General features: G+C 39.1%; 1 protein-coding gene and 1 long non-coding RNA gene across 3 annotated transcripts in view; both read left to right on the top strand.

The window, feature by feature from the left end:
- NETO2 (neuropilin and tolloid like 2) overlaps positions 1 to 7,480 on the top strand; it is a 58,136-nt gene extending 50,656 nt beyond the window's left edge. For both annotated transcript variants that reach the window (XM_044761172.2, XM_044761171.2), the window contains exons 8-9: positions 3,900 to 4,013; positions 5,151 to 7,480. In XM_044761172.2, the coding sequence (XP_044617107.1) occupies positions 3,900 to 4,013; positions 5,151 to 5,731 (695 nt within the window). In that variant the 3' untranslated portion in view covers positions 5,732 to 7,480. The remainder of the gene's footprint in view (positions 1 to 3,899; positions 4,014 to 5,150) is intronic.
- Positions 7,481 to 8,706: 1,226 nt separating this feature from the next.
- Positions 8,707 to 25,035, top strand: LOC139042375 (uncharacterized). Its single transcript, XR_011499060.1, has 3 exons — positions 8,707 to 9,740; positions 13,067 to 13,141; positions 24,902 to 25,035. It is a non-coding gene; the product is annotated as an uncharacterized lncRNA (long non-coding RNA).
- Positions 25,036 to 25,444: the final 409 nt, after the last annotated feature.

Genomic DNA, 25,444 nt, shown 5'->3' with positions numbered 1-25,444 from the left:
CAGTTACTGATACTTTGATTCTTATTATAAACAGCTGTGCTTGTCCACTGAAAATCCATAAAATTTAATAGACTTGTAATTATAAATACAATTCGCGTTTCTACAAAACAAAATCTGACAATGTCAGTGCTGCTTTCTAATTGCTTTAAAGAGCGAGGGGAGCGGTTGTAAAGACTCTATAACTGAGGGTATTTTCCATTCACTGTTCAATCAATGAGAAGCACTGAACACTCTTTTTTCCTGCTTTTGAAGCTATAAAGAGCCATCAAAATGCAGTCACAGAATGTTCTATGGATAAACTTTAAGAGCTAATGATAGTTGGACTCAGAATATCTAGAAGCTACAGTGCTGTTTATAACCTCACTCAACCTGTCTTGAAAATAACTTCTCTTCCCTATATTCTCACTTATGAACTGGATAAAAGAGGTAAAATTAGAATTCAAAATGGAGTATGATATAGTAAGTAATAGAATTATGGTATAGTATAGAAATAAAAAACAGAAAACTCCAGTTTTTAGAAATAAGAAATTAAAAAATGCTTTGTGTTCTCTAGGCCATTTGTTACATTTTAAAATGCACACATTTGTGTAATACACAACTGAGGTGGGTACACTAGCTAATTTTATGCTTAATAAAATACCGCCATACATCTTCATTGCATTTTCTGTACTTAATCTAATGGCTTATTTATGTAACCAATACTTACTGTCCTTATGATGAGCTTTGAAGCCATCAAGCAGTTTTTGAGTCATGAAAAACTTATTTTAATAGTTTAATTGATGCCAACAGGTTAACAGTCTCTGAGCAAAATACTTCTTAGATATATACATTGTTTTGCACTTGGATTAAGAACAGAAGTATCAACATGATTGAGACCACTAATTTCATAATCTCCTCAGATTTTAGCACCCTATAGTGCATACCAGTCACTTAAAAAGAGGAAGCTGGGGCCAGCCCCGTGGCCGAGTGGTTAAGTTTTACCGCTCCACTTCGGTGACCCAGGGTTTCACTGGTTCGGATCCTGGGCACCGACCTGGCACCACTCATCAGGCCAGGCTGAGACGGTGTCCAACATGGCACAGCCGGAGGCTCTCACAACTAGAATCTACAACTGTGTACTGGGGGGCTTTGGGGAGAAGAAGAAGAAGGAAGGAAAAGAAAGGATTGGCAACAGATGTTAGCTAAGATGCCAGTCTTTAAAAAGAGGAAGCTGAGGGGGTGGCCCGGGGTTCGCTGATTCGGATCCCGGGTGCGGACGTGGCATCACTTGGTAAAAGCCATGCTGTGGCAGGTGTCCCACATATAAAGTAGAGGAAGATGGGCACGGATGTGAGCTCAGGGCCAGTCTTCCTCAGCAGATGGTAGCTCAGGGATAATCTTCCTCAAAAAAACAAAATAAAAAAAAAAAGAGGAAGCTGAGACCCAGGGAGGTTAAATATCTTCAGGTATACCAGTGAACTGATAACAGAACCGTTTCAATTAATGAGTAGTCCATTGTTTGTTGCACTCTCTGCTTCACAGCACTGGCTCCCCAGTTCTTCACACCTCTTGGCTATTTTAGACTCCAGTCATGAGAGCCGCCTGGGGATTATTCCCCTTGAGCTGTGGTGGGTGAGCGCTCAGCAAACTAGCGAACTGGAAAGTTTAGTGTGAGAATATGCACTCGTATGTAGATAGAAGTCATGCATAAACTCAGTTTGGCTTGCAGTGGGGTGGGAGGAGGGACAGACAAATCCTACTTCATAATGATTAACCTGCGGCACTGGGGCGTGGGCGAATATTACCTTTTTGGGGATTCTGCCTCAAAGAGAGGGTATGTTTGCTCTCTAGTAGCAAAGCAATTTTGGATGTTCTCTATTCACCTGCTTTTATCAGATTATGTTTTGGGGCTTTCTGGGGACCCAATAAATAGTACCTGTTTTTCCAGCCCGTGTTCAGTACCAACTGAGAAGTAGACAAAGGGGCCCAGGCAGGTGGATATACCAAGCTGTCAGTTTTATTACTGACACTGTAGCTGGAGAATGGGGTTAAGTATTTCAAAGCTTCCCATGACTGTAATCTGAAGAGAGAGCCTTCTCTTTAGAGAGAAGAAAACACTAAACTCATAGCTATCATTTTAATGAGGTTCATTGTATATTTATAAAAAGAAAGTTAGTATTTAGGGGAAAAAAAACACACTTCTTATTAGTCCTGTAAAAATTTTAGATTTGTTTTCATCCCAAAAAGAAACATTTAAAAAGATATAAAAGATACTTGAGGCCTGTTAGCATAACATAGAGCAATAGTCAGTTCTTCTTCCTTGATTAAACGTGTTTTCTGAAAATAAAAAATGTTGAATTTTAAAGTATCATAAACTCAATAAAAATTAACTTAAAAAAATGTTGAACTTATTAGGCAGGAAATGCATTTTGTTTCCTTATTTTTTTTAAGTCAAAATGGTTAGTTGACTTGGGGAGGGCCTCTGTCTTAACCTCCACAATCTTTTTTTAGTGGGGAGGGTAAATAAGCCGTCCTCCATCTTGACTTTCAGATTTTTTTGTGTCTTTACCCTGAAATACATGATATTACTATGTTGGTACTTCTGTCTCCAATCTAGCACTTTATTTCCTAACAGAAGTAAACACACTGAATCGTAATCTAGTGTAACGAGTGTCCACACGTACAGGGAGAAGTGCTAATTAGAAGAATAGATGGAGTAGGACTGGAGTCACCAGCCACCTCGGGGACTGCGGGGACTCTTTACAGGGCAACACTTGGGATGGTCTTCACAGATGAGTAGGTGGCCACCAGAAAGAGAAAGCAGCAGACATTTCAGGCTGAATGAACAGCTTTTACAAAATCGGAAATTACATGGTGTATACTCCATATATCTTTATTGTTTTTTAAAAATAAATTTAATTCCAAAGAGTGGGGTTTTTTATTGTAGTAAAATCTATGTAACCTAAAATTTATCATTTTAACCATTTTTTTAAGTGTATAGTTCAGTGGCATTAGGTGCATTCACATTGTTGTGCAACCATCACCACCATCCACCTCCAGAACTTTCTCTTCATCCTAGACTGAAGCTCTGTCCCCAGTGAACACCAACTCGACATTCTCCTCTCACTCCATACCCTGATATCCTCTATTCTACTTTCTATCTCCATGATTTTGACTTCTCTAGATACCTCATATAAAGGGAATGATACAATATTTGTCTTTTTGTGTCTTCATTTATTTCACTTAGCATGATGTTCTCCAGATTCATCCATGTCGTAACGTGAGAATTTCATTCTGAAATTTCAGTTGAATAATATTCCATTCTCTGTATATACTGCATTGTGGTTATCCCTTCATCCATCGACAGCCATCTGGGTCATTTCCACCCTTTAGCTCTTGTGAATAATGCTGCTGCGAACACTGGCATACCTGTATCTGTTCAAGTCCCTGCTTGCAGCTCTTTGGGGCGTAGGCCTGGAAGTGGAGTTGCTGGAGCATGTGGTAATGTCTATAAACATGAGGAAATGCTGTGCTGTTCACCACAGCAGCTGCACCATGTTCCCTTCCCACCCCCAGTGCACAAGGGTCCCAGTATCTCCACATCCTCACCAACATTTTGTTTTAACGTTTTGAAAAAATTTACCAAGCTATATACTAGTTCCATAAGAACCATGACAAATATATTCATATTGTCATTATTAAAAATGACATTTTGGTGCCCAAATGTAAGTAAAAGTTTACAAGTCATCATCAGAGAATATTGGCCTTTGTCTTGTTGTTTGTATAGTACGGAGTGTATTCATGGAAGGCCTTTGAGGTAAGATACTGATTTTATAAGAGCAAGTGTAACATAAATCAAGATGAGCTCATGATTTGTGTGCTTTCCATTCTTGGCAACCCAGTGTTCTCTCTTCCCGCAGCCCCCTGCACGGGGAGCACCTTCTTCTGCCACAGCAGCATGTGCATCAACAACTCCTTAGTGTGTAACGGCGTGCAGAACTGTGCGTACCCCTGGGATGAAAATCACTGTAAAGGTGAGTCTGCTGGCCAGGCCTGCCTTTTGAGAGAAGAGTGGCCCTTGCTTTTCATTTAAGAAAGACTTAAAATGTCCTTTTCTACAACTGTGCTTAGCAGAGCTTCCTTGGCAGAAGCGGAGACGTATAATAGAATGTTCCTTTTAGATGGATCATAGACCTCTGGGATGTGGCAAAAGCCAGTAAAAATACTTATTCTCAACAAAAGCATTTTTCTTTAAATTATATTTTTTAAGTTGTTCAAAAGTCCATCATGATATTTCCTGCCCTTATTTTCTTGGTCATTTGTGTTGTAAAGATACCTTATTCTCAAAGTAATGTAGAAAATAACCTAGAGTATTGTAATTTTTAAATTATATGAAAATACTATTTAATAAAAATCAGCTGATGGATTCAGTCTTACACTGTAAAAGCAGACTCATTGTAAGAACCGCTATTTTTATTTCATAAAATTTCCTCTGCTGTATTTCCAGTGCATGCTCCCTGGCAGATGAACATGGCTGTGGCCATCATTGAATGTCTGCAGGCTGGTTATCATGTCACTGTCTCAGTTCTAAGGTTTCTCTATTTTTATTCTCCAAGGTTTCCATAAATACCTTACTCTGAAAAGTCAATGTAATCTGATATGGCTGCCTCAGGTACTTGTGAAGTATTTCAGGTCATCATTCAAAAACAGTGGACCGTGATAACATCCCTGAGTGGGTTAGTCCACTCATTTCAGTTGTCTCTTACTGATGGCCCCCAGTAGAAATACTGTGGATTTACTTAAACGCAGCAGTTGGTCAAATCTACTGTACAGCAGAAAGCTACACTGGATAGAACCAAGAGTAATGGTTTTGGTATTTTCTATATTTGTGTATTTAATTTGATTTGCAAAGTATATGTATTCATGGTTCATGTACCTTCTGAGTAAAGAAATAAGACCTTTTTTTTTGTAATCTAGCTATACTATGATTGCTTAGTTTAACCAGAAATCGTAGTAGGATTGTGTTCTTTAAAAAACCTAATGTTAAATTGCATTATCTGTGGTGTGTTTGACCCGTGTGTCCTGCTATACCTACAAATACCTTACCAATTTGTGACAGGACTCATTAATGAATTTTGAAAGCCTCAACATTTCTCTTTCTCTTTCTACAGAAAAGAAAAAAGCAGGACTGTTCGAACAAATCACTAAAACTCACGGCACAATTATTGGCATTACATCAGGGGTTGTTTTGGTCCTTCTCATTATTTCTATTTTAGTACAAGTGAAACAGCCTCGAAAAAAGGTCATGACTTGCAAAACTGCTTTTAATAAAACTGGATTTCAAGAAGTGTTTGATCCTCCTCATTATGAACTGTTTTCTCTCCGGGACAAAGAGATCTCTGCAGACCTGGCTGACTTGTCGGAGGAACTGGACAGCTACCAGAAGCTGCGGCGCTCCTCCACGGCCTCCCGCTGCGTGCACGACCATCACTGTGGGTCGCAAGCCTCCAGCACCAAACAGAGCAGGACCAACCTCAGCTCCATGGAACTTCCTTTCCGAAATGACTTTGCACAACCACAGCCAATGAAAACGTTTAATAGCACCTTCAAAAAAAGTAGCTACACTTTCAAACAGGCACATGAGTGCCCTGAACAGGCCCTAGAAGACAGAGTAATGGAGGAGATTCCCTGTGAAATTTATGTCCGGGGCCGAGAAGATTCTGCACAAGCATCCATATCCATTGATTTTTAATCTTCGACTAAAGATGACGTTAATTATTAAGTGTGTACATATGCAGCCTGCAGGGCGGCCGCACTGTTTTCAGCGGCCAGCCCTTTTCTCCTGTCACAACTAGGAAGATTTCCGTCTCCCGTTAACCTATTGTAATGGTGAAGCTTTATTATCTCAGGCAGTCTATATATGTTAAACCAACCAAGGAACTTTTTCCAAAATTCACTGAAAAAAATAATCATCATCTAACGCTTGGTGTCATGTAAACGAAGCACCGGGTGAATGGCATTTGAGAAGAGGAGGGTTGTGCTGAGCAGGCTCAGGCTGCCTGTTACTGTAGCAGAAACACTGCTCTTGACTGGGATAGCTTTGTCGATATTTTGACCCCACAGTAAGCTTAAAAATAAGATTTTTCTTTACATTCCTTTTATTTTTCTTTTCTCTAAATTTAATTTGTTTTATAAGCCAGTAATTTTGCCATTTCAGTTTCTTAAATAAATATGAGTGGTTAATGTACTACACATATTTCAATATAGGCATTTGTTCTAGAATTTGTCAAAATAAAACTAGTTACTGTGGTAAGTGCCAATTAAGACCCAGAGTTATCTTTTGTCCATCTGTTTCTTCTTGAGTAATTTCTATACTGCTGCCTTTTAATTGCTGGATCCTGAGTCTTTATCTTTTGGGAGAAGTAAATGGTATGATTCACGTTTCAGTCATATTTTGTCTTAAGATGTATTATACTAGAAAGTTTCATAATCCTGGGATGTATGCACCATTGCCAGTTATGACTTAAAAACTTGAAAAAGGTGAAAACTTCTGGAAATCCTTTGAAATTTCCGAAATTTGGTTACATTCACTGATAGCCCATTCGTTCTTAGGAAAGAGTCGTTTAATTTATTTTTAGGGAGTTCTATAATTATGTTTATTTCCAATGTTTGTTATCACCAGATCTGTGTTTCCTATTATTTGTATAAAAAGATTATTTAGCTCCCTTTGTATTATTGGTTTTTCTTATAGCATATGGTTGTATGAGAGTTAAAGGAAAATTCCTAAGAAACTGTATAAGCCTTTAGATTGCTTCTTACTTGGGACAATACATTTTTCTAGTTCTTACCAAGAATAACAACTTCCACTTTTTTTTAAACTGCACTTTTGACCTTATTTTCTTTTTTATGGTATATAAACAATAATTTATAAACATGATATAAAAACCCCTTGTGTTTTTTTAGACTTTTGATATTATTTGATACTGTACAAACTTTATTAAATTAAGATTAAAGACCTACATGGCGGATTTCTTTCAGTGTTCACATTAGCAGCTCTGTATACAAATATGCTGTGATGGAACTGTACTCTATAATTTATTGTAAAGACCTTGGTAATGTGTACATAAGCTTTTTGTTTCCTTTTGTTATTGCATTTAGTTTATGATACATTTTCCACTGTGTGATATTTATTGTTCTAAATCACTACACAAATCTTATATTAAAATATGCATTGTTACATGATTCTTCAGTCATATTATTTATGGCACTAAGATTTTGGATCTTAAGATATTACATGGAAAGGAATATGTTTATTGAATTATAACTAATACAGACATGCCATTTAAGAGATAAATTCTAATTTTCTCTATTTTTTGTTGTAAATTCTCAATGAAACGAGAAGTTGAAGTTTCACTGGATTTCGTTAATTCTTTTAAATATCACATCTATGTGTTTTCTCAGATTAGTGAAAACTGTGACTTTAAATATGATATATATCATACTCCTTCAAAATGTTTTTTTCTTTTTTTAAAAAAATATTTTGTCTTCTATTTTTATTTTTTTCCTTTTTCTCCCCAAAGCACCCTGGTACATAGTTGTATATTCTTAGTTGTAGGTCTTTCTAGTTGTGGCATGTGGGACGCTGCCTCAACGTGGCCTGATGAGCAGTGCCATGTCCACGCCCAGGATCCAAACCAGTGAAACCCTGGGCCGCCACAGCAGAGCCCACGAACTCAACCACTCGGCCGTGGGGCCGGCCCCCAAAATGTTTCTTATATCACATTTTTTACTTTTTGAAAAGTATACAAATCTCCAGAGACAGGAAATCTACACGTAGTACATTCATGATTTAAGGGGTTTTTTTAAGTCGGCATAATTTCCTGTTTTAAAAATACAACTTGGGAAGGTAAAAATGAGTGTATTATTCAATGAACTAATGAACCAGAGCCAGATTAGACACCTAAATCCTTTCAACAGCTGTGTTGAGTATGCATTTTAGCAGGTACCTGCCAGCCAGCATTTGAACAGCATAGTAAATACTTAATATAATAACAACTGTGATCTTGTTCTTCATCATAATGAAAGGAAAATTAGCATATTTTCTATGTAAAATTATATCCATTATAAAAACAGCTGTTAAATCCATCTTTAATATCTAGATTATGGTAGGAAATAATTTGGCATGCTTAACCACATTATCTATTGTCTCTTAACTATATTTTTATTTTTTAAATTTTTATCCTGTTTTCTTTTAAAAAGGTGTGAAGAGGCCTACAAAATATAGAGCCTTTAAAGAAGACATTTAATATTCAAATGGCACGGAAGTACATCGTTTCCTGCAACTCAGCAAGTTTGGACAACAAATTTGGTTTTAAGTTTTCTGGCTGCTAAAACATGTGAAATAGTTTTTGTTTTTCACAGTGGGAAACCCAGACTTATCTGCAGAAGCCAGTTTTCTCTTAAACTAAAGAAAGAGAGGTTCTTTATAGACGACAGCATTTCCTTAGAATTTAAAAAAGATGGAAAATGCAGAGAGCAGCCATTACGGTAAATCTTAGCCCAGTGAAGGTACATCTTCATGTAATCAAGGAACATTGTTCCTGCTCAGGCTGTCTGCAGGGGCGGGACGAAGGACCCAGATGAGCCAGCCTCAGGCTGCATAATGTTATATGTCTTGATTGAACTATAAATGGGTATTAGATCTCATTTATTTCTGAAACATTTAGCAGTATACTATAGGAAGAAAAGAGAATGAATCTAATAAATTTTAGGCATTACTACCAGCATAATGCTAATGGCTGTATATATAGTCTTTCATCTTTGAGGTCAGTGAGAAAACTTTACAAGTTGTTTACTAAAGTGAAAGCCATAAATTTTAGTAATGGAAGATGAAATTTAGCCATCTGTGGAAGTGATTACACCCTTCACAGAGAATAAAGTACCCAGTGTAAACAGATCTTATAATGGAAAATGCACGTCTGGAGGGGAATAGCTTCCATTCAGGACAGCTCTACAAGACTGTCCCGTTGTCTTATCTGTGACACAGTTGATCCCGAATTTAACACAAGATAGCAGTCCCCAAGTGCTCCCAATTGCAGGAACCCTGCTAATCCCAACATCTAGAGTGTGTTGTCATAAGGCATGATGCATCCTTTGTGGGGGGAGATGTTCAGCCTAAAGGACGGAAAAGAAGCAAAGGATTTGCCACATTTCACATCACAAAAGGGATTAAAGAGGCTCCTTTCCCTTTGACTGGTTAACAGCTCTTGTGTCAGCGTCTTCGTCACGTTTCATATAATTATTAGGCATTAAAAGGTCCTTGTAAATGTCTGCGTCTGAACATTTTTATAGTTCTGCCATTGTCTGATGAGGATGCTTCCTTGTTTCAGGAGTGTGTCAACTGATGAGACAGGATAGGGAAAGCCTAACTGATTCCAGAAATAATTCTCAATCCAAAAAAGATTATGCTTTCTTGCAAAATGGTATCTGCTATATTGTTCATGTTACTTTATTTCAAGTAGTAAAAATAAAATGCCTTGGATCAGACTGATTAGAAGGAACCTTGAGTTTTTGATCTTTTGAAGATCCAAGAAAGATTATCTGGTCCAGCTGTTAATGAGAAGACTGAAGCCCAGAGAGAAGTGAGTACCCACATCTCAGAACCAGCCCAGTGCGCTCACCTTGCTGTTTGCCGTCTCCTTGCTGTAGCTGGCTATACGTTTAAAGTCAAGTGGTTCTAAACAGCAATCCAGATGTTCCATGTAAGCTTGTCAATCATTCTGAGTTAAAATGTAATTCATTCTATAGCAATTTTTTTAAAGCATTATATTTTACTTTTTCTTCTTTATGTAACTCTTTGTTATTCTACAATTTTGTTGCCATGATTTCTTGGCACCTGCAAACTCTGCAAGACAACTACTGTGAATTCTTTTTTGTTTTTTTCTTTTACGCTTTTTCTCCCCCAATCCCCCCAGCACATAGTTGTATATTTTAGTTGTGGATCCTTCTAGTTGTGGCATGTGGGACGCTGCCTCAGCATGGCCTGACGAGCAGTGCCATGTCCCTGCCCAGGATCCGAACCAGTGGCCGTTGAACCCTGGGCGGTTGAAGCAGAGAGCGTGAACTTAACTACTCGGCCATGGGGTGGCCCCTACTGGGAATTCTTAATAAACAATGTTCGTTAACAGTTTATGGGCTTGACACTGGAGAGAAAGAGCTTCAGTGGTTTGCTTTTGTGATGTTTTTTAAGTCTAAAGGAAACAATGTATACTCTAGAAATTAAACATTTGTGTGCTGGATCTCTCAAGTTGAGAATGATTTGAGTTCTGAGCCATTATAAGTAACAAGTTGACCTCGGATATCTTCTTTAGCTCCCTGCAAAATCATTTGTCCATGTTTCATTTACCTCTACTAATAACAAATTCTAAATTCTGAATTTGCTTTTTCTTAGTATCTTTCATGTATTTCTGTGATTGGTTTAATGACTACAAAAGCCCAAAGAAGCTAGTGAGTTGGGTGTGGGTTTAGTACGTGCTGTTTTGAGTAAATTTTTTTTTTAAAGCAATGAATTTTTCTGTCAGACATGAACTTCCAAACCACATAGGAATTGTCATATGCTTATTCCTGGATTTGGCACCTCACACTAAAGAATTTGACCCTTGAGCTAGAAATAAAAACTTGTGTTTTGATTTCCTTGCTTACCTCAATTTCCAAAGTCTCTAGTGATGTGGGGTCGGTGAGCCAAGGAGTCAAAAGAAAGATGTCTTGGACTCTCAAGATCTGGCAGTAGTGCTCTTTTATTTAGAGAATAGTGTGGAATAGCATGGGGACAGGGCCCATGGGCAGTCAGAGCTGCTGCTGCAAAAATGAGCTGAGGGTAGGGCTAATTTTAAGGCATAGGTATGTGAGCCATCTCTTTACAAGACAAAGGAAAGAACATGTAAAAAAGTTAAAATGGTATCAGTGCAGGTGGGGTCTGGCCATTGGGTGGTCCCACAACTTTTAGATAAGAATCAAATTGGATTAAGTAAAGGCCAGAAGCTACCACCCTAAATCAGTTACAGGAGGTTGCCAGACAGTAACCAACTTAAGTTCTTGCCTTCCCCATTAAGAGTTTCCAGAGACAAGGCCATCCCCCTTCCCCCTGGCACAGAGAGGGAGGCATCTCCACAGATGGAGGTTCCCCCCACAAATGCAAATGCCTCCCAACAAAGGGCAAGCAAATTCCACTCCTCGGAGCCTGCTTCTCATCTGCAGTTTTAAAATTAACCAGCCTAAAATCCTCATCATCTAGCAGCAGCAAAGAATCCTTATTTCCTTCCAAGGAAAAGTTGACATTTCTTATCCAGTAGCTTCCAAAGTAAAATCATAGTTATGATTAAAAAAAGAAAAAGCATCCTCAGGCTATTACACTTAAAACCATTTTAACTTTCCAGATTAATTAATCTTCAAGTGAAGATGAACTGAAAAAAAAAAAAAAGATGACTTTAGTCCTAGATGCCTGCAGGATCTAGAGTTGCATCCGGTCACTGAAGTGTCAGTGAGGACTTCCACAGAGTGGGCTGTTGGAACCTGCTCTCCTTCTGAGATGCAGAATGCATCAGTCACAGCCACACATCAGTAGGGAGGGAGGAAGAGATCTCACAAAAGGGGTACACTGAAGAGAACGCAAAGGAAGGCAAAAACTCCTCTGAGTTTTACAGTCACAGACACAGATCGAGGAGCAAAGGAAGAAGAAAGAAAAAGGTAGCTCCCAGTGGTCTGTCTCTGCAATTAGTTACAGAGCAATTTTACTTTGTGTTATTTAGGATCAAGAAACAGCTTTCATCTAAAAGTGCTCTCACCTTCCAAGCTTTGTCATTCCCTGTAACATCTGGTCCCAGCAGGCCACTGAGCTGCTACATCCTTTATTGAAACATTTTGAGTAGCTGTTGATTGGCAGAAGGAATTTTCATCGGGTACTGAACCATGCTTTCAAATCTTGTTCTCTTCTTCCATTGATGATTTTGTTATATTATGTTAAGTGGTGTTTCAGAGAAGGATTCACAAATTTTAAACCAAAAAATAATCATGTGACTCATAGGAGAGTTCTTTCTATACCCTTGAGTTATTGTATCACTGTGTTATGTGTAACTTCTTGGAAAACAAGTTAGTTCTGAAAATGTGCACAAGTAAAGAGTGAACTTGCTGCAACTGGCTCAAATGTATAGCCCCTGCCTTTCACATTCATAGTCTTACTTCCTCAGTCGTTAGTTTTTAATATTAAAAAACAAAGCTTGAGTAGGAGGCTTCTAGCGTGGCATGCAGCACTCCCTGCCTCCTGGTATTCACAGTCTTCCATCCTCCCCACCCTAAGGTGTGAGCTGCTTCTAATGATTAGAATACAGCAAAAGTGACAAGTGTCACTTCCAAGATTAGGTGACAGACTCTGGCTTCTGTCTTGATCACTGCTCTGTGCTTTCTGGCTCTGATAGAAGCCAATGGCCATGTTCTGAGATCCTCTATGCAGAGGTCTGTGTGACAAGCAATGGGACCTTCCAGCCAACATCTAACATGGCTCTGAGGCCCTCAAGCCAACCACCTGCAAAGAACTGAATCATGCCAGCAGCCCGTGAGCGGGTCTGGAAGGGGATCCTCCCCTACTGGAGCCGTGAGGCCACTGCAGACAATGATTGCAGCTTGTGAGCGACCTTGAGCCACACCCAGATTACTGACTCAGAAACCCAAGATAAAATGTGAAGTTTGGGGCTGGCCCAGTGGCTTAGTGGTTAGGTTCTTGTGTTCCGCTTTGGCGGCGCAGGGTCTGCAGGTTTGGGTCCTAAGCGTGGACCTATACACTGCTCATCAAGCCTTGCTGTGGCAGGCATCCCACATAAAAAATGGAGGAAGATTGGCACAGATGTTAGCTCAAGGACAATCTTCCTCACCAAAAACAAACAAAACGTGAAGTTTTAAGCTGCTAACTTTTGGGGTTATTTGTTATGCAGCCTTAGATAACAAAGCTAGAAAAGGACAATGGCTTATCCCAACTCCATTCCTGGGGTAAAAGTACTTGATAGAGCTCTAACATGATGTTTTCTGTTTGCAGAAAAACTGTCAAAGCAGTGAGCATATCATGCTGAATCTGGCAGCACAGAGTTAGGAGAGCCGGTCTTCCTCCTGTGTGAGTACCTGTCTGCTATCTTAGCCTTCCTAGCCACGAACAAAAACACTTAATCCATTCTCTCTCTCAGGTACCGCAAAAGAGACTGAAATCTGATTCTGCATTTGAAATGTAAATTAGATTACAATGAAATCTCAGCCCTGGAATACTGTCCCTTTTCAGTCATTCGTCAAGTCTCCTTTGAGTAAGATGAAATTATCTAAAAATGAATAAAGGATAAAATTCTATTCAGATTCCATATGGCATTCCCATAATTCAGTCAACATCTCTCCCATTTCCAGTCACGTTAGCACTCAGTTTCCTGGACTGCAGGGTTGGGTACAACTCTATCACTACCTGGAAAGGGTCAACTGGGTCAACTGATTTAGAAAACAATGGAGTCCCCCTCCCCCAAAAAAAGATGGAGGGGCCTGTCACCAAGAAAAGAAATACAAGCCTTTCATGCCTAGAACCCACCCTGCCCCCAAAATGAGAAGTGTAACCAAGGCATTTCCACACAGAAGTTTTTCTGTTGTGATGAAAAGTAGATTTCCTGGAAGAGAATGGTTTTTTGGCTTTGCTTTGCTTTGCTTTCGTCAAAATGATCGAAAGACAAACTCTGGAAAGTTTTTCTTTCTGAAACTGTTTTCAATAGCTGGCTCACAGCCTTAGCTACCTGCTGTAAAGATAAAATTGTATCTTTAATTGTATCTGTATATAAATTTTCCCTTGGAATTTGAAGCTGTTATTGCTGACAGTGTTTTGCCCTCTGGGTAGAATTGTCTCCCAAATGCTTTTCTCTGACTCTGTCTGACCTGAGCCTCTCACAGTACCCGTTGCTTTGGAAGCTCCCCTGTGTAACCTAATCTTTTCAAGAGACGCATCAAGTGAATCCAGTCTTTCCATCCTGCCATTGTTAATTGCTAAGTGGTGGTCAGTGACAGTGTTGCTGGAAGCTTTTGCTTTTCTCCTGAAGGATTGGAAGAAGTGCCTACCTGTCCACTAGAAGTCTTGTGGATATCCTCTGTTATTTTTAAATAAGCATACCAACACCCTCACTTTCCAAAAATCTTCTGGCCTGCTACTCCTTTCATGAGGATTCGGTGTTTTGTTTTGTTTTCCCATTACCCACAAATGCTCACAGGCTTTTTAAGGAAATACTACAACACCAAACCAGGTTCTCTGAAGGAACTCCCAAGTTTGTCAATGAAAATGAGGGTATTTCCTTGAGTGGTGCAGGTCAGCAGTAGGCTGAGAGATATGTAGAGAAATTTGCTTTATCAAAAGCCATGTCTCAAAGGATGTGCCAGGGAGTGCTTCTATTTTAAGCCAGCATTCTCACCTCCCACCTGCGAAAAGAGCTCGCCTCTCTTCCCCTCATCAGGTCGGCAAAGAAAGTGATTGCACGCTGCTTTTAATTGCAGGTTCACATAAACCCGCACAACGAGAGCATTGATTTGTTGGACTGCACTCAGCGAGTTCACACACGTGGCCGCATTTAGGCAGCATGCCAGATGTGTAAAATCAGAATTTAATGATGGCATTTCAGCAGCAGCCCCGGAATTTAGCACAGTATCACCGTTGAATACTAATGTGCCCCTAGCAAGAAAACAAGAGGACAGAAACAGCTTTTTTTTTTTTTTTGCACCTTTCTTGGAGATGGAGAAACGGAAAGCAATTAACTGTTTCATGGAAACTTCATCTCATAAAGAAACTCCAGTCAAAAGCAAACCCATGGTAGTTGTTCTTATGTTCATACCACTTAATCAAGCAAAGGTAAATTAATTTTTAACACTTTAAAATATTAATTACACCGCCTATTTAGGAAGTTCATGTTTTTCCTGAAGACTTTATTAAGCATTTTTACTTTCTGAAAATAAATATGTACATGAGAAGTACTGTGAATGAAGTCACCATGTGATAAAATCATTTCTGCTTCTCATGACTTCAAAATGAAGTTCCATTTCCCTTTAAATAGAAGGGAGAAGGAGAAAATCTAATTTTTGAAAAAAACAAATCTTCTTATCCTAAAGAATGGAATGTCTCAAACTTGGCACTGTTAACACTTTGGGCCACATAATTCTTCTTATGGAGGCTGTTGTGTGTGTTGTGGGGCGTACAGCAGCAGCCCTGGCCTCTACTCGCCAGATACCAGCAGCGCTGCCCTGATTTGTGACAACCTAATATGTCTCCAGATGTAGCCAAACGTCCCCTGGGGGGAGAGAGTCAAAATCAACCCCTTTTGGAAGCCACTGCTATAGAGAGATGAAAGAGATTTAAAAAAAAAATAACCAAAAGCCGTTGAATTCTATTTTAAAGAAATATTTCAGACTTGTGAAGAGGTATAAAGAATAATGAGCACCCGCATACCCAGAACCCTGCTTAATATCTCCCCGTTTCATCCCTCAGAGGTCCTGAATTTGGCTCAGCACCCCCGTGTGTGTGTAGGTCAGAGGTCCTGAATTTGGCTCAGCACCCCCGTGTGTGTGTTGGTCAGAGGTCGTGTACTCTATTTCTCACTTTTGTGACTGACTTTCATATTTCTCATGTATGCGTCAAGTTGAAAATTAATAGTTCTACTCTCCTTCTGAACAAAACAAGAATCATATAATGCCTTATCTCCAGTCACCCCTCTTCCATCTTGTATATTATTTTAGTTCTAACTTGTTTTTTATGTCTCCCCCAAACGGTCAATATTTTTGTTTTTATAGTGAATATTTAGACTTCTCTCTATGCTTATCGGTTCTTTTGTTCTTTTGCTCTCACACCCCAGACCTTACATCTGGGATCCACTTTCCTTCTGCTTTCCTTTGGAAGTTATTTATTGACACCCTGCATAGTGATCTGTCCAATTTTTGGTTTTCTGAAAAATCTCTGTATTTCCTCCTCATTATTATATGATAGTTTATGTGGGTATAAAAATCTACATTGACAGTTATTCTCTTTCAGTGTTTATTTCATGAAGATCTGGCTTCTTTTATAAATCTAAATTCCTTTACCTATAATCAGTCTTTTCCTCTTAACTGATTTTACAATATTCTCTACTATTTTGCCATTTCATTACAATATGTCCACATATGGATTTATTTTTATATTATTTTTGTGACTCCATATGCTTTTTGAATCTAAAGATATCTTTTATCAGTTTTGAAAAATTCTTTCACGTTTCTTGGTCTCTCAGTATCTCCATCTCTTCATATTTTTCCATGTGCCATATCTCTTTACATGTTCTTTTTAGCCATATCTAACTTCTATTTAACTCATGACAGTTAGTTTTCTTCAGTTCCAATGAGTTCTTAACTTGAATGATTGTGTTGATTATTTCTAGAAATTCTGCTTAGTTCTTTCCCAAATCTACCTGCTCTATTTTGTGATATGTTTTTCTTTTCCTATTTTTTTATTCTCTTTTCTCTCTTTAATGATTTTATACATGTTTTATATTCTGTATTCCATAATTCTCTTACCTAAATTTCTTTAGGGTTTTAGTTATTTTTCATCTCTGAAGACTCATGCACATGGTAGTTGGTTTTCTTGGGTGACTGTTAATTTTCTTTTTATTGTGAATGCATCTATGAAAAGCTTTTATGTCTGTGGGACTCTGATAAAGAATTGTGTGATTATATTCCCTCTGAAAAAAATTTCCATTGGCTTATATGAGATACTCCCAGAGTAGTTTCAACTCAGGATAACTTTAGATTAATTTTCATATTGGAATTTTCAAAAACCACAGCTTTTTTTAAATTCCATGTTAGTTTTATTGAAGTATAATTTACTTTCAATAACACCCATACAATTTAAATGTCTAGTTGGATGAGTTTTTATAAATATATACATCCATTGAATTAACATGCCAATCAAGATATAAAACCTTTCCATCAACCCAAAAGATTCCCTTGAGCCCTTCCCTTTGCCCCTAGCAACCACTGATTTGCTTTCTGGCACCATAGTGTAGATTTATATTTCCTAGAGTTTCATATAAATGGAATTATATGTTATGCACTCTTTTGTGTCTGGCTTTTTTCACTCAAGATAATGTTCCCATTAATCTATGTTGTCATGGGTATCAATGGTCCATACCTTGTTACTGCTGAGTAGTATTCCATGGTTGAGTATACCCCAATTTATTTATCTATTCCTTTGTTGAACATATTGATTGTTTTCAATTTGAATGCCTCTGTGTACATTCATGTACAAGTCTTTGTGAGGATATATATGTTCTCATGTCAATATCAAAGAGTGGAATTGCTAGATCATCTATAAGTACAGATTGAACATTCTAAGAAATTGCCAAATTGTTTTCCCAGAGTTTTTGTACCATTTTACAACCTCACCAACAACGTATGAAAGTTCCGTTTCCTCTGCATGCACACGAACACTTGGTCTGACTCATCTGTTTTAATTTTGACTGTATTACTGTGATATCACATTGTTTCAATTTGTATCTCCCTGAGGACTAATGATGTTGTATACGTTTACAGGTGCTTATGTATCTTCTTTGGTCAGGCTTTTATACAAATTTTTTGCCGAGTTTTTTTTAACTGGGTTGTTTTCTTATTATGGAGCAATAATAGTTCTTTGTATATATATAAAACCACAGGTATTATAAAATTCTTATTAATTTTATTGGAGTATAAATTATATTCTGTAAAATTCATACAATTTAAGAATATATATAATACACATATATGTATTGTGATGTTCTCCTAGTTCTTATTCTTTCTTTCTTTAAACATTTTAAACATATTTTATATTCTGTATTCAATAATTTAATTATCTAAATTTCCAATTGTTTGTTGCTGATAAATAGAAACACAGTTGGTTTTTGAATACTGACTTTATACACAAGCATGCTAAACTCATTTATTCTCTTAGCATTTTATAGCTTCCTTTAGATTTTCTATATATGCCAACATAACATCTGTGAATAAAAGCAGTTTTATATTATATATGTATTTTATTTCTTTTCCTTGCCTTATTACACTGGCTAGGGCCATCAGTAAGGTGGGGAATAGAAATGGTGAGAGTGGATATCCTATTATTGTTCTTGATCTTAGGGGGAAAGCATTCAGTCTTTCACTGCCTAGTATTATTTAGATACACATTTTTCATAGATGCCTGTCATGGGGTTGAGGAAGTTCCCTTCTATTCCTAGTCTGCTAAGAGATTTTATTACATATAGGTGTTGAATTTTATCAAGTGCTTTCTCGGCATCTATTGAGATGATCCTATGGTTTTCCTCTTTTTTATGTGGTAAATTACATTGATTTTTGAAATGTTAAACCAATCTTGCATTCTTTGGATAAATTCACTTGCTCATAGTGTATTATACTTTGTATACTGCTAGATTTAAGTCCTAATACTTTGTTAAGGATTTTTTACGTCTGTGTTCGTGAGGGATATTGGTTTACAAGCTTTCCTGTGAAGTCTTTGATGTTGGTGCAAGGGCAATGTTAGCCTCATGAGATGAGCTTGGAGGTATTGTACTTCCTCCTGCATTTCCTGATTTTGCATAATATCGGTATTATTTCATCCTTAATGTCTGATAGAATTCACCAGTGAAGTCATCTAAACCTGATTATTTTATTTATCTAAAGATTTTTAATAGGAAATTCATTTCTAAAAATTGATACAGGGCTACTTAGTTTTTCTGTTTTTTTTCTTGAGTCCATTCTGGAATTCAAGGAATTTGGGCCCTTCGTTTAGGTTGTTAATTTTATTGGCCTAAAATTAGTCATAATATGTTGTTATTCTTTAAATAGCTGTAGAATCTGTTGTGATATCTATTTCATTCCTGATATTAGTAATTTGCTTCTTCTCTCCTTTTCCTCTTGTCAGTCCAGCTAGATGTTTACAACTTTTTTGATCCTTACCCAGGCCCAGCCTTTGGTCTGATTGATTTTCTCTATCATTTGTCCATTTCCTATTTTATTGATTTCTACTCCTATAGTTTCGTTTTCTTCTTTCTACTTTATTAGGGCTTGTTATTTTTCTAGCTTCTTAAGATGGAAGCTTCAATCATTGGCTTTAGACTTTTTTACTATTAGCAATGTTTCTATTATTGATTTCTAATTTAATTCTTTTGTGGTTAAAAAACACACCTTATATGATCTCTGTCATTTAAATTTATTAAAACTCATTTTATGGCCCAACGTATGGTCTCTCTTGGTAAACATTTCACATTAAATTCAAAAGAATATATGTTCTGTCATTGTTTGGTGTAGCGTTCTATAAATATCATTAGGTTCAGTTGGTTGATAGTCTTCATTTCTTTAAATCTTCTATGTATCTATTGCTTTTCCATCAGTTATTAAGAGAGGTGTTTTGAAATCTCAAGCTATAACTGTAGGCTTGCCTATTTCTCCATTCACCTCTGTCAGTTTTTGCTTCATATATTTTGAAGTTCTTCTATATGCATACTCATTTAAGATTTTCCTCTTACTGAATTAATCCCTTTGCCATTTTATAATTACCCACTTTATCCCTGACAATAGACTTGTATGTTGTAACCCAACAAGGTAGACCATTAACATTTAACATAATTATTAATCTGGTTCGGTTTTAATTTCCCATCTTGCTGTTTGTTTCCTGTGTGTCTCATCTGCTCTTTGTTCCTTTTTTCTTTTCCTGCCTTCCTGTGTTGGGCTTTTTCCCCATTATTTCATTTTATCTTCACTTAGTGGTTTACTAGGCATTTCAGCTTTGCCTGTTTTTAAGTGGTTGCTCTGGGGTTTTAATACGCGTCCTAAACTCACACAGGCCACCTTCAGATACTTTTATTTCCCCTCACATGTAATGTAAGAACCTTACATTAGTAGCTTTTCTCTCTCCTTCCATCCTTTCCACTATTATTGTTACACTTTTTTTTTTTTATTATTTTTTAAAGGTTTTATTTTTTCCTTTTTCTCCCCAAAGCCCCCCGGTATATAGTTGTGTATTCTTCGTTGTGGGTTCCTCTAGTTGTGGCATGCGGGACGCTGCCTCAGCGTGGTCTGACGAGCAGTGCCATGTCCGCGCCCAGGATTCGAACCAACGAAACACTGGGCCGCCTGCAGCGGAGCGCGCGAACTTAACCGCTGGGCCACGGGGCCAGCCCCTATTGTTACACGTTTTACTTCTACTTATGCTGTAAAGTCCACAATACATTGTTATTACTTTTGCTTTTAGCAATCAATTATCTTTTAAAAAAATGTTAATTAAGGGAAGTCACTTACATTCACCCACATTTTTACTATTTCCTACAGTCTTTCTTCCTTTGTGAAGATCCAAGTGTCTATCTATATTGTTTTCTTTCAGCCTGTACCATTTGTAGTACAGATCTCATGGGGTTTGTTCGTCTGAAAGAGTATGTTTGGAAAATGTGTTTGCCGATTATGTAATTCTAAGTTGACAGATTTTTTCTTGTCTCTCAGCATTTTAAAGATACATTATTATTGTCTTCTGGCTTACATCGTTTTTGACAGGAAGTCTGTGACCGTTCAGTTTCTGCATATAACCAGCCTCTCTTTCTGACTGCGTTTAGAGTTTCTCCTTATCGCCACATTATGGCAGGGTCCACAGTTTCTGCTTCTACACCCCCTGGAGCTCTAGAAAGGCCAAGTGGAGCATTGGTTGGAAGTCTTGGTTACTTTTTTGTTCAGAAATTACTGGTTGATTGTAGTGAAATTATCACAGTAGCATTTATATTTACAAATGCTGACAAATTAAGCCAAAAAAATCTGTGTGGGCACTTGCACATTTATGTGTATCTATGTGAATATTCAAAAAACATCCTCTTCCCAAGGTTAAAGAAAAACAGAGCCTGACAATAGTTAAAGCAGTAAAACCAGATTTTCTTCAGGAACTATTGCAATATAGGAAAAGAGACTTCAGCATAAAACTGGGCTCAACTCCAATCAGCACAGACAAGTGGAGATTTATAGTCAAGGAGCAGGATGGGGGTAAATGGATGGAAAATTACTAAAAGGAAACATCAGGGGTACGGGGAAATTCTAGTTAAGGACACTTAACAGGATTCTTGCTGAGGGCAGGCCACGGTGATCAGACATCAGCTGGGTGATTGTTGGAGGTAAGGAATTTGATCAGAGATGGAGAGGGATCAGATATCCAGGGTGGAGGGATTCTCTCTAAACGGGCTTAGCAAGATTCCTGCTACAACTGGGCAACACAGGCCCAACAAGGATAGGCCCCAAGGCTGAGGCCTAGAGTACCTGAGAGGAACCTGACTAAAATTTAGGCAAAGAGGGAGCCCTTGTCACCAACAACAGAAGAATACACATTCTTCTCAAGTGCACATGGAACATTCTCCAGGATGGACCACGTATTAAGCCACAGAACGATTCTCAGCAAATTTAAGCAGATTGAAGTGATATAAACAATCCTTTCTAACCACAATAGGATGAAACTAAAATCAATGGCAGAAGGAAAACTGGAAAATCCACAGAGATGTGGAAATTAAAAACACACTCTTTTTTTACTCAAGTATAGTTGACATAGAATACTATATTAGTTTCAGGTGTACCACATAGTGATCCAACATTTCTATACATTACAAAATGATCACTAGTAACCATCTGTCACTGTCCAAAGTTACTACAATATTATTAACTATGTTCTCTGTGCTGTACATGACATCCCCATGGCTTATTTATTTTACGACTGGAAGTCTGTACTTCTTAATCCCCTTCACCTATTTTGCCCAGCCCCGCAGCCCTCCCTTTGGCAAACAAGACACTCTTAAACAACCAAGGGGTGAAAGAAGAAATCACAAGGGAAATTATAAAGTATCCTGAGACAAATGCAAATGAAAACACAACCTACCAAAACTTACGGGATGCGGCAAAAGCAATGCTAAAAGCAAAGCTTATAGACAAAAGCACTTACATTAAAGAGGAAGAGCTCAAGTTAACTACCTAACTTTACACCTCCAGGAACTAGAAAAAGAACATACTAGACCCAAAGTTAGCAGAAGGAAATAAATAATAAAGATTAGAGCAGAGATAAGTGAAATAGAGAGTAAAAAAAAAAATCCTTTTACTTCTTATGAATTTTGTAAAACTGGAAACCCTAAATGGGTCACAGCTCTTTCAACCTTTCTTTTTTTTTTAAAGATTTTTTTATTTTTCCTTTTTCTCCCCAAAGCCCCCTGGTACATAATTGTGTATTTTTAGTTGTGGGTCCTTCTAGTTGTGGCATGTGGGATGCCCCCTCAGTCTGTCTTGATGAGCAGTGCCATGTCCGCGCCCAGGATTTGAACAGGAGAAACCCTGGGCCACCGAAGCAGACTGCACGGACTTAAACTTGGCCACGGGGCTGGCCCCTCTTTCAACATTTTTATCCTATAAAGTACACAGCACACAGCATACTCCTTCCAGTTCTGTTTCCTCACTTTGAAGATGAAATGCTAGACGTGCCCCAGTATCCATTAAACTGCCCTCGAGCCCCTTATTCCTTGTTTTTTCTGTGATTTTCTTAAAGGAAATCTAAGGATACATTATTCTTGCCCCCAAGTAAGGTATTGAGTGCTCAAAAAAAAATAAAAGGACTCATAGAAGAAAACAAATGCTGGGTTTACTGGCACTAAAAGGAATCAAGTTAGAAGCCTTTCTGAAGTGTTCAGAGCACTTCTCTGAAGAAGAGGAAGAGCCTGATAAGAAAGTGGGCGGACTTCCCAAACAATGGGAAGACTCAGATCGCAGGGGATTCCTGAAGCCAGCAGTAAAGTGGGAGCCTGTCTTGTCTCTGACCAAATGTGACCTTCCTTCTTCCTTCACCACCAGACAGGGAGGCCTGCGTACACGTCCCCCAGGGATGAGCCGTTCACCCAGGCTGTCACGATAAAGGGAGCAGAATGTGGACACCACATTATTGGTTCTGAGTGCTCAGATTATATCTGTATCCTTTCATGCACATCCAGACCCCAGGATTTCATGCCATTACACCTTTCTGTAGGGCTGAGCTGGAGATGAAAGAGGAGAGAACAAGCATGAAGGAAACGAGAAGAGATGAAAGGACCACAGCTTCTTCAGACAACTCCAAAGACTTGAGAGACTCAAGCTCTGCTTGATAGATTGAATGTTGCAGATCATATCAGCAACCAGCAAGACGGAGGACAAGTTGAAGGCTTGAATAGGAAATCGACAAGCTATAGCACCGAGAGATTGGGGGTCCCTTGATCTTGGTCAGTCTGCTGGGAGTACCACCAACTTGGGGAGAGAATGTTCCTTCTTATCAGAGTCAGAGTGGACAAAATTACAAATGATTACACGACTGCCTTCCCACCTTTATAAGCAAAGCATTTGTATTAGTCAGGACTCTGACTTGAAATAACAACAGGCTGATACAGTTTGGTGGAGCAAAAACTGGAAGTTTCTGTGGCTCACACAGCTGGAAGAATACTGGGAACACTCACGTAATTCCGAAGTTCTGCAGGAACCAGGGCTTCAGGGCCTGGACCCTGGGACTTGATAATCCAGGCTCACCCCGGCCCGTGTCTCCTTCTCTTGGCGTTGATCTCATTCTCTCTCCCTGCGAGGAGGCTTCCTCCACGTGGTTGAGAGACGTACATGTTCACATCCCTCCAGCACTTTCATTCCAAAGACAAAAAGTCCCAGGAAGAAGTCTCCTGGGCCCGGCCGAGTCACTTGATGATTACTGAACCTCTTTCTGAGGCCAACGGCTTGGGGTACTTGATGGACTAGGTCTGGATCCCTTATCTACACCTATGGCTCGGACAGGCGGCGCCAGATAATGTGACTGACAGCCCCATTCAAATCACCTGGGGTAGGAGAAGACTTCCCCAAAGGACAAGGTGCTACTCCCGGAAGGGGAGAGGAGACAAGCTGAGCTGCTGTGGCGAGCATGGCGCTCAGTCTGCTCTTGCACGCGCGTCTTTTATACCCCGCACTCCCCACGCAAATGGCTCAATATAATCCCCTGGATGCTGGCTTTGCTTTTAGGGCATGGAACGGGTGAAAAATTATTCCCAAAACCAATGGGTGGTATCCTAAAAGCCCAGAAGTTAGATGAGAAGTTGCCTGAGGAATTTAGCAGGGAAAGAGTTGGGACAGGCAGCATGACAACATCGAAAGGGCGTAAGATGTTAATAAAATTTAATATTTATTGAGCACTTACCAACATTTACTAAGCGCTTAATATATAACAAACATTCCTCTGCCCTTTCTTCCCCACACCACTGTTTTACAGGTGATCACTGGAGGCTAGAGAAGTTAAGCCACAATGGGAGGCCAAACAGCTCGGAGCTGGCAGTGCCAGTGCTCCAGAGCCCATTCTCTCAACCAATTGGCTATATTGCCTCCTAAGCGAAACTAGATGTCAAATGATTGGGCTTAAAATGTAAATGGGTGGGTGTATTGGGGTGGGTACTTTTTACTTTCATATATTTTCTGGATTTCCTTTTCTGAACATATATTACTTCTATAATTAAAAACAAAAATATAGGGGCTGGCCCCGTGGCCGAGTGGTTAAGTTTGCGCGCTCCGCTGCAGGCAACCCAGTGTTTCGTTGGTTTGAATCCTGGGCGCAGACATGGCACTGCTCATCAAACCACGCTGATGTAGCGTCCCACATGCCACAACTAGAAGGACCCACAACGAAGAATATGCAACTGTGTACCGGGGGGCTTTGGGGAGAAAGAGGAAAAAAATCTTAAAAAAAAAAAATATATATATATATAGTACAGAAAACAGAGAAGCCTGGGCTGTGGCTGGGAATCTCCCCTTAACTCACTCACTGACCCTGAACACCTTTCTTTTCCACTTCTAGGCCTCCGAGATCCAGAACACATGGTTATCCTTGTCTGGGATAACCTGGGATCCTTGTCTGACCTCCCCTTCTAGGCAAGTAAGGGGACCAGCTTTTAGAACTAAGGATGGGAAGCCTGGACCCATGGATGCAAAATGCAAAACAAAGGCAAACCAGGTCAGGTGGCCCAGGAAGCCAAAAAGTTCCAGGCGTCTAGTCCAAGGCTTGGGGAAAGGACAACAGCCTGATGTGAAGGAAGAGTTAACAGCAGAGACCAGGTGGGACAGCCCAGCCAGTGCCAGGAGACTCCCACTCAGTCGGCACAGGGGCTGACAGAGTGAACCTGTATGGACTTTGCCCTCCCTCCATCTACACCTCTTTCCTTTAGGGACTCCCCCTTACCCACTGCATGCAGACTTGATGGGACCGTCAGTCAAGGGGTCTGCCCCTCCTGAGCAGAGTGTTAGAAGGACTAAGGACAGATGAAGCAGATTCTTCCTGATGGCGACACCTCACTGATTCCAACGTCACATTCCCAGAGCTATGCTGGTTCCTGTCTGTCCC

Source organism: Equus asinus, chromosome 28 (genome assembly GCF_041296235.1).
Source record: "Equus asinus isolate D_3611 breed Donkey chromosome 28, EquAss-T2T_v2, whole genome shotgun sequence".
NCBI classification, from domain to species: domain Eukaryota; kingdom Metazoa; phylum Chordata; class Mammalia; order Perissodactyla; family Equidae; genus Equus; species Equus asinus.
The sequence above is the reverse complement of the archived record's forward strand: the minus strand, read 5'-3'. Positions and strand labels throughout refer to the sequence as shown.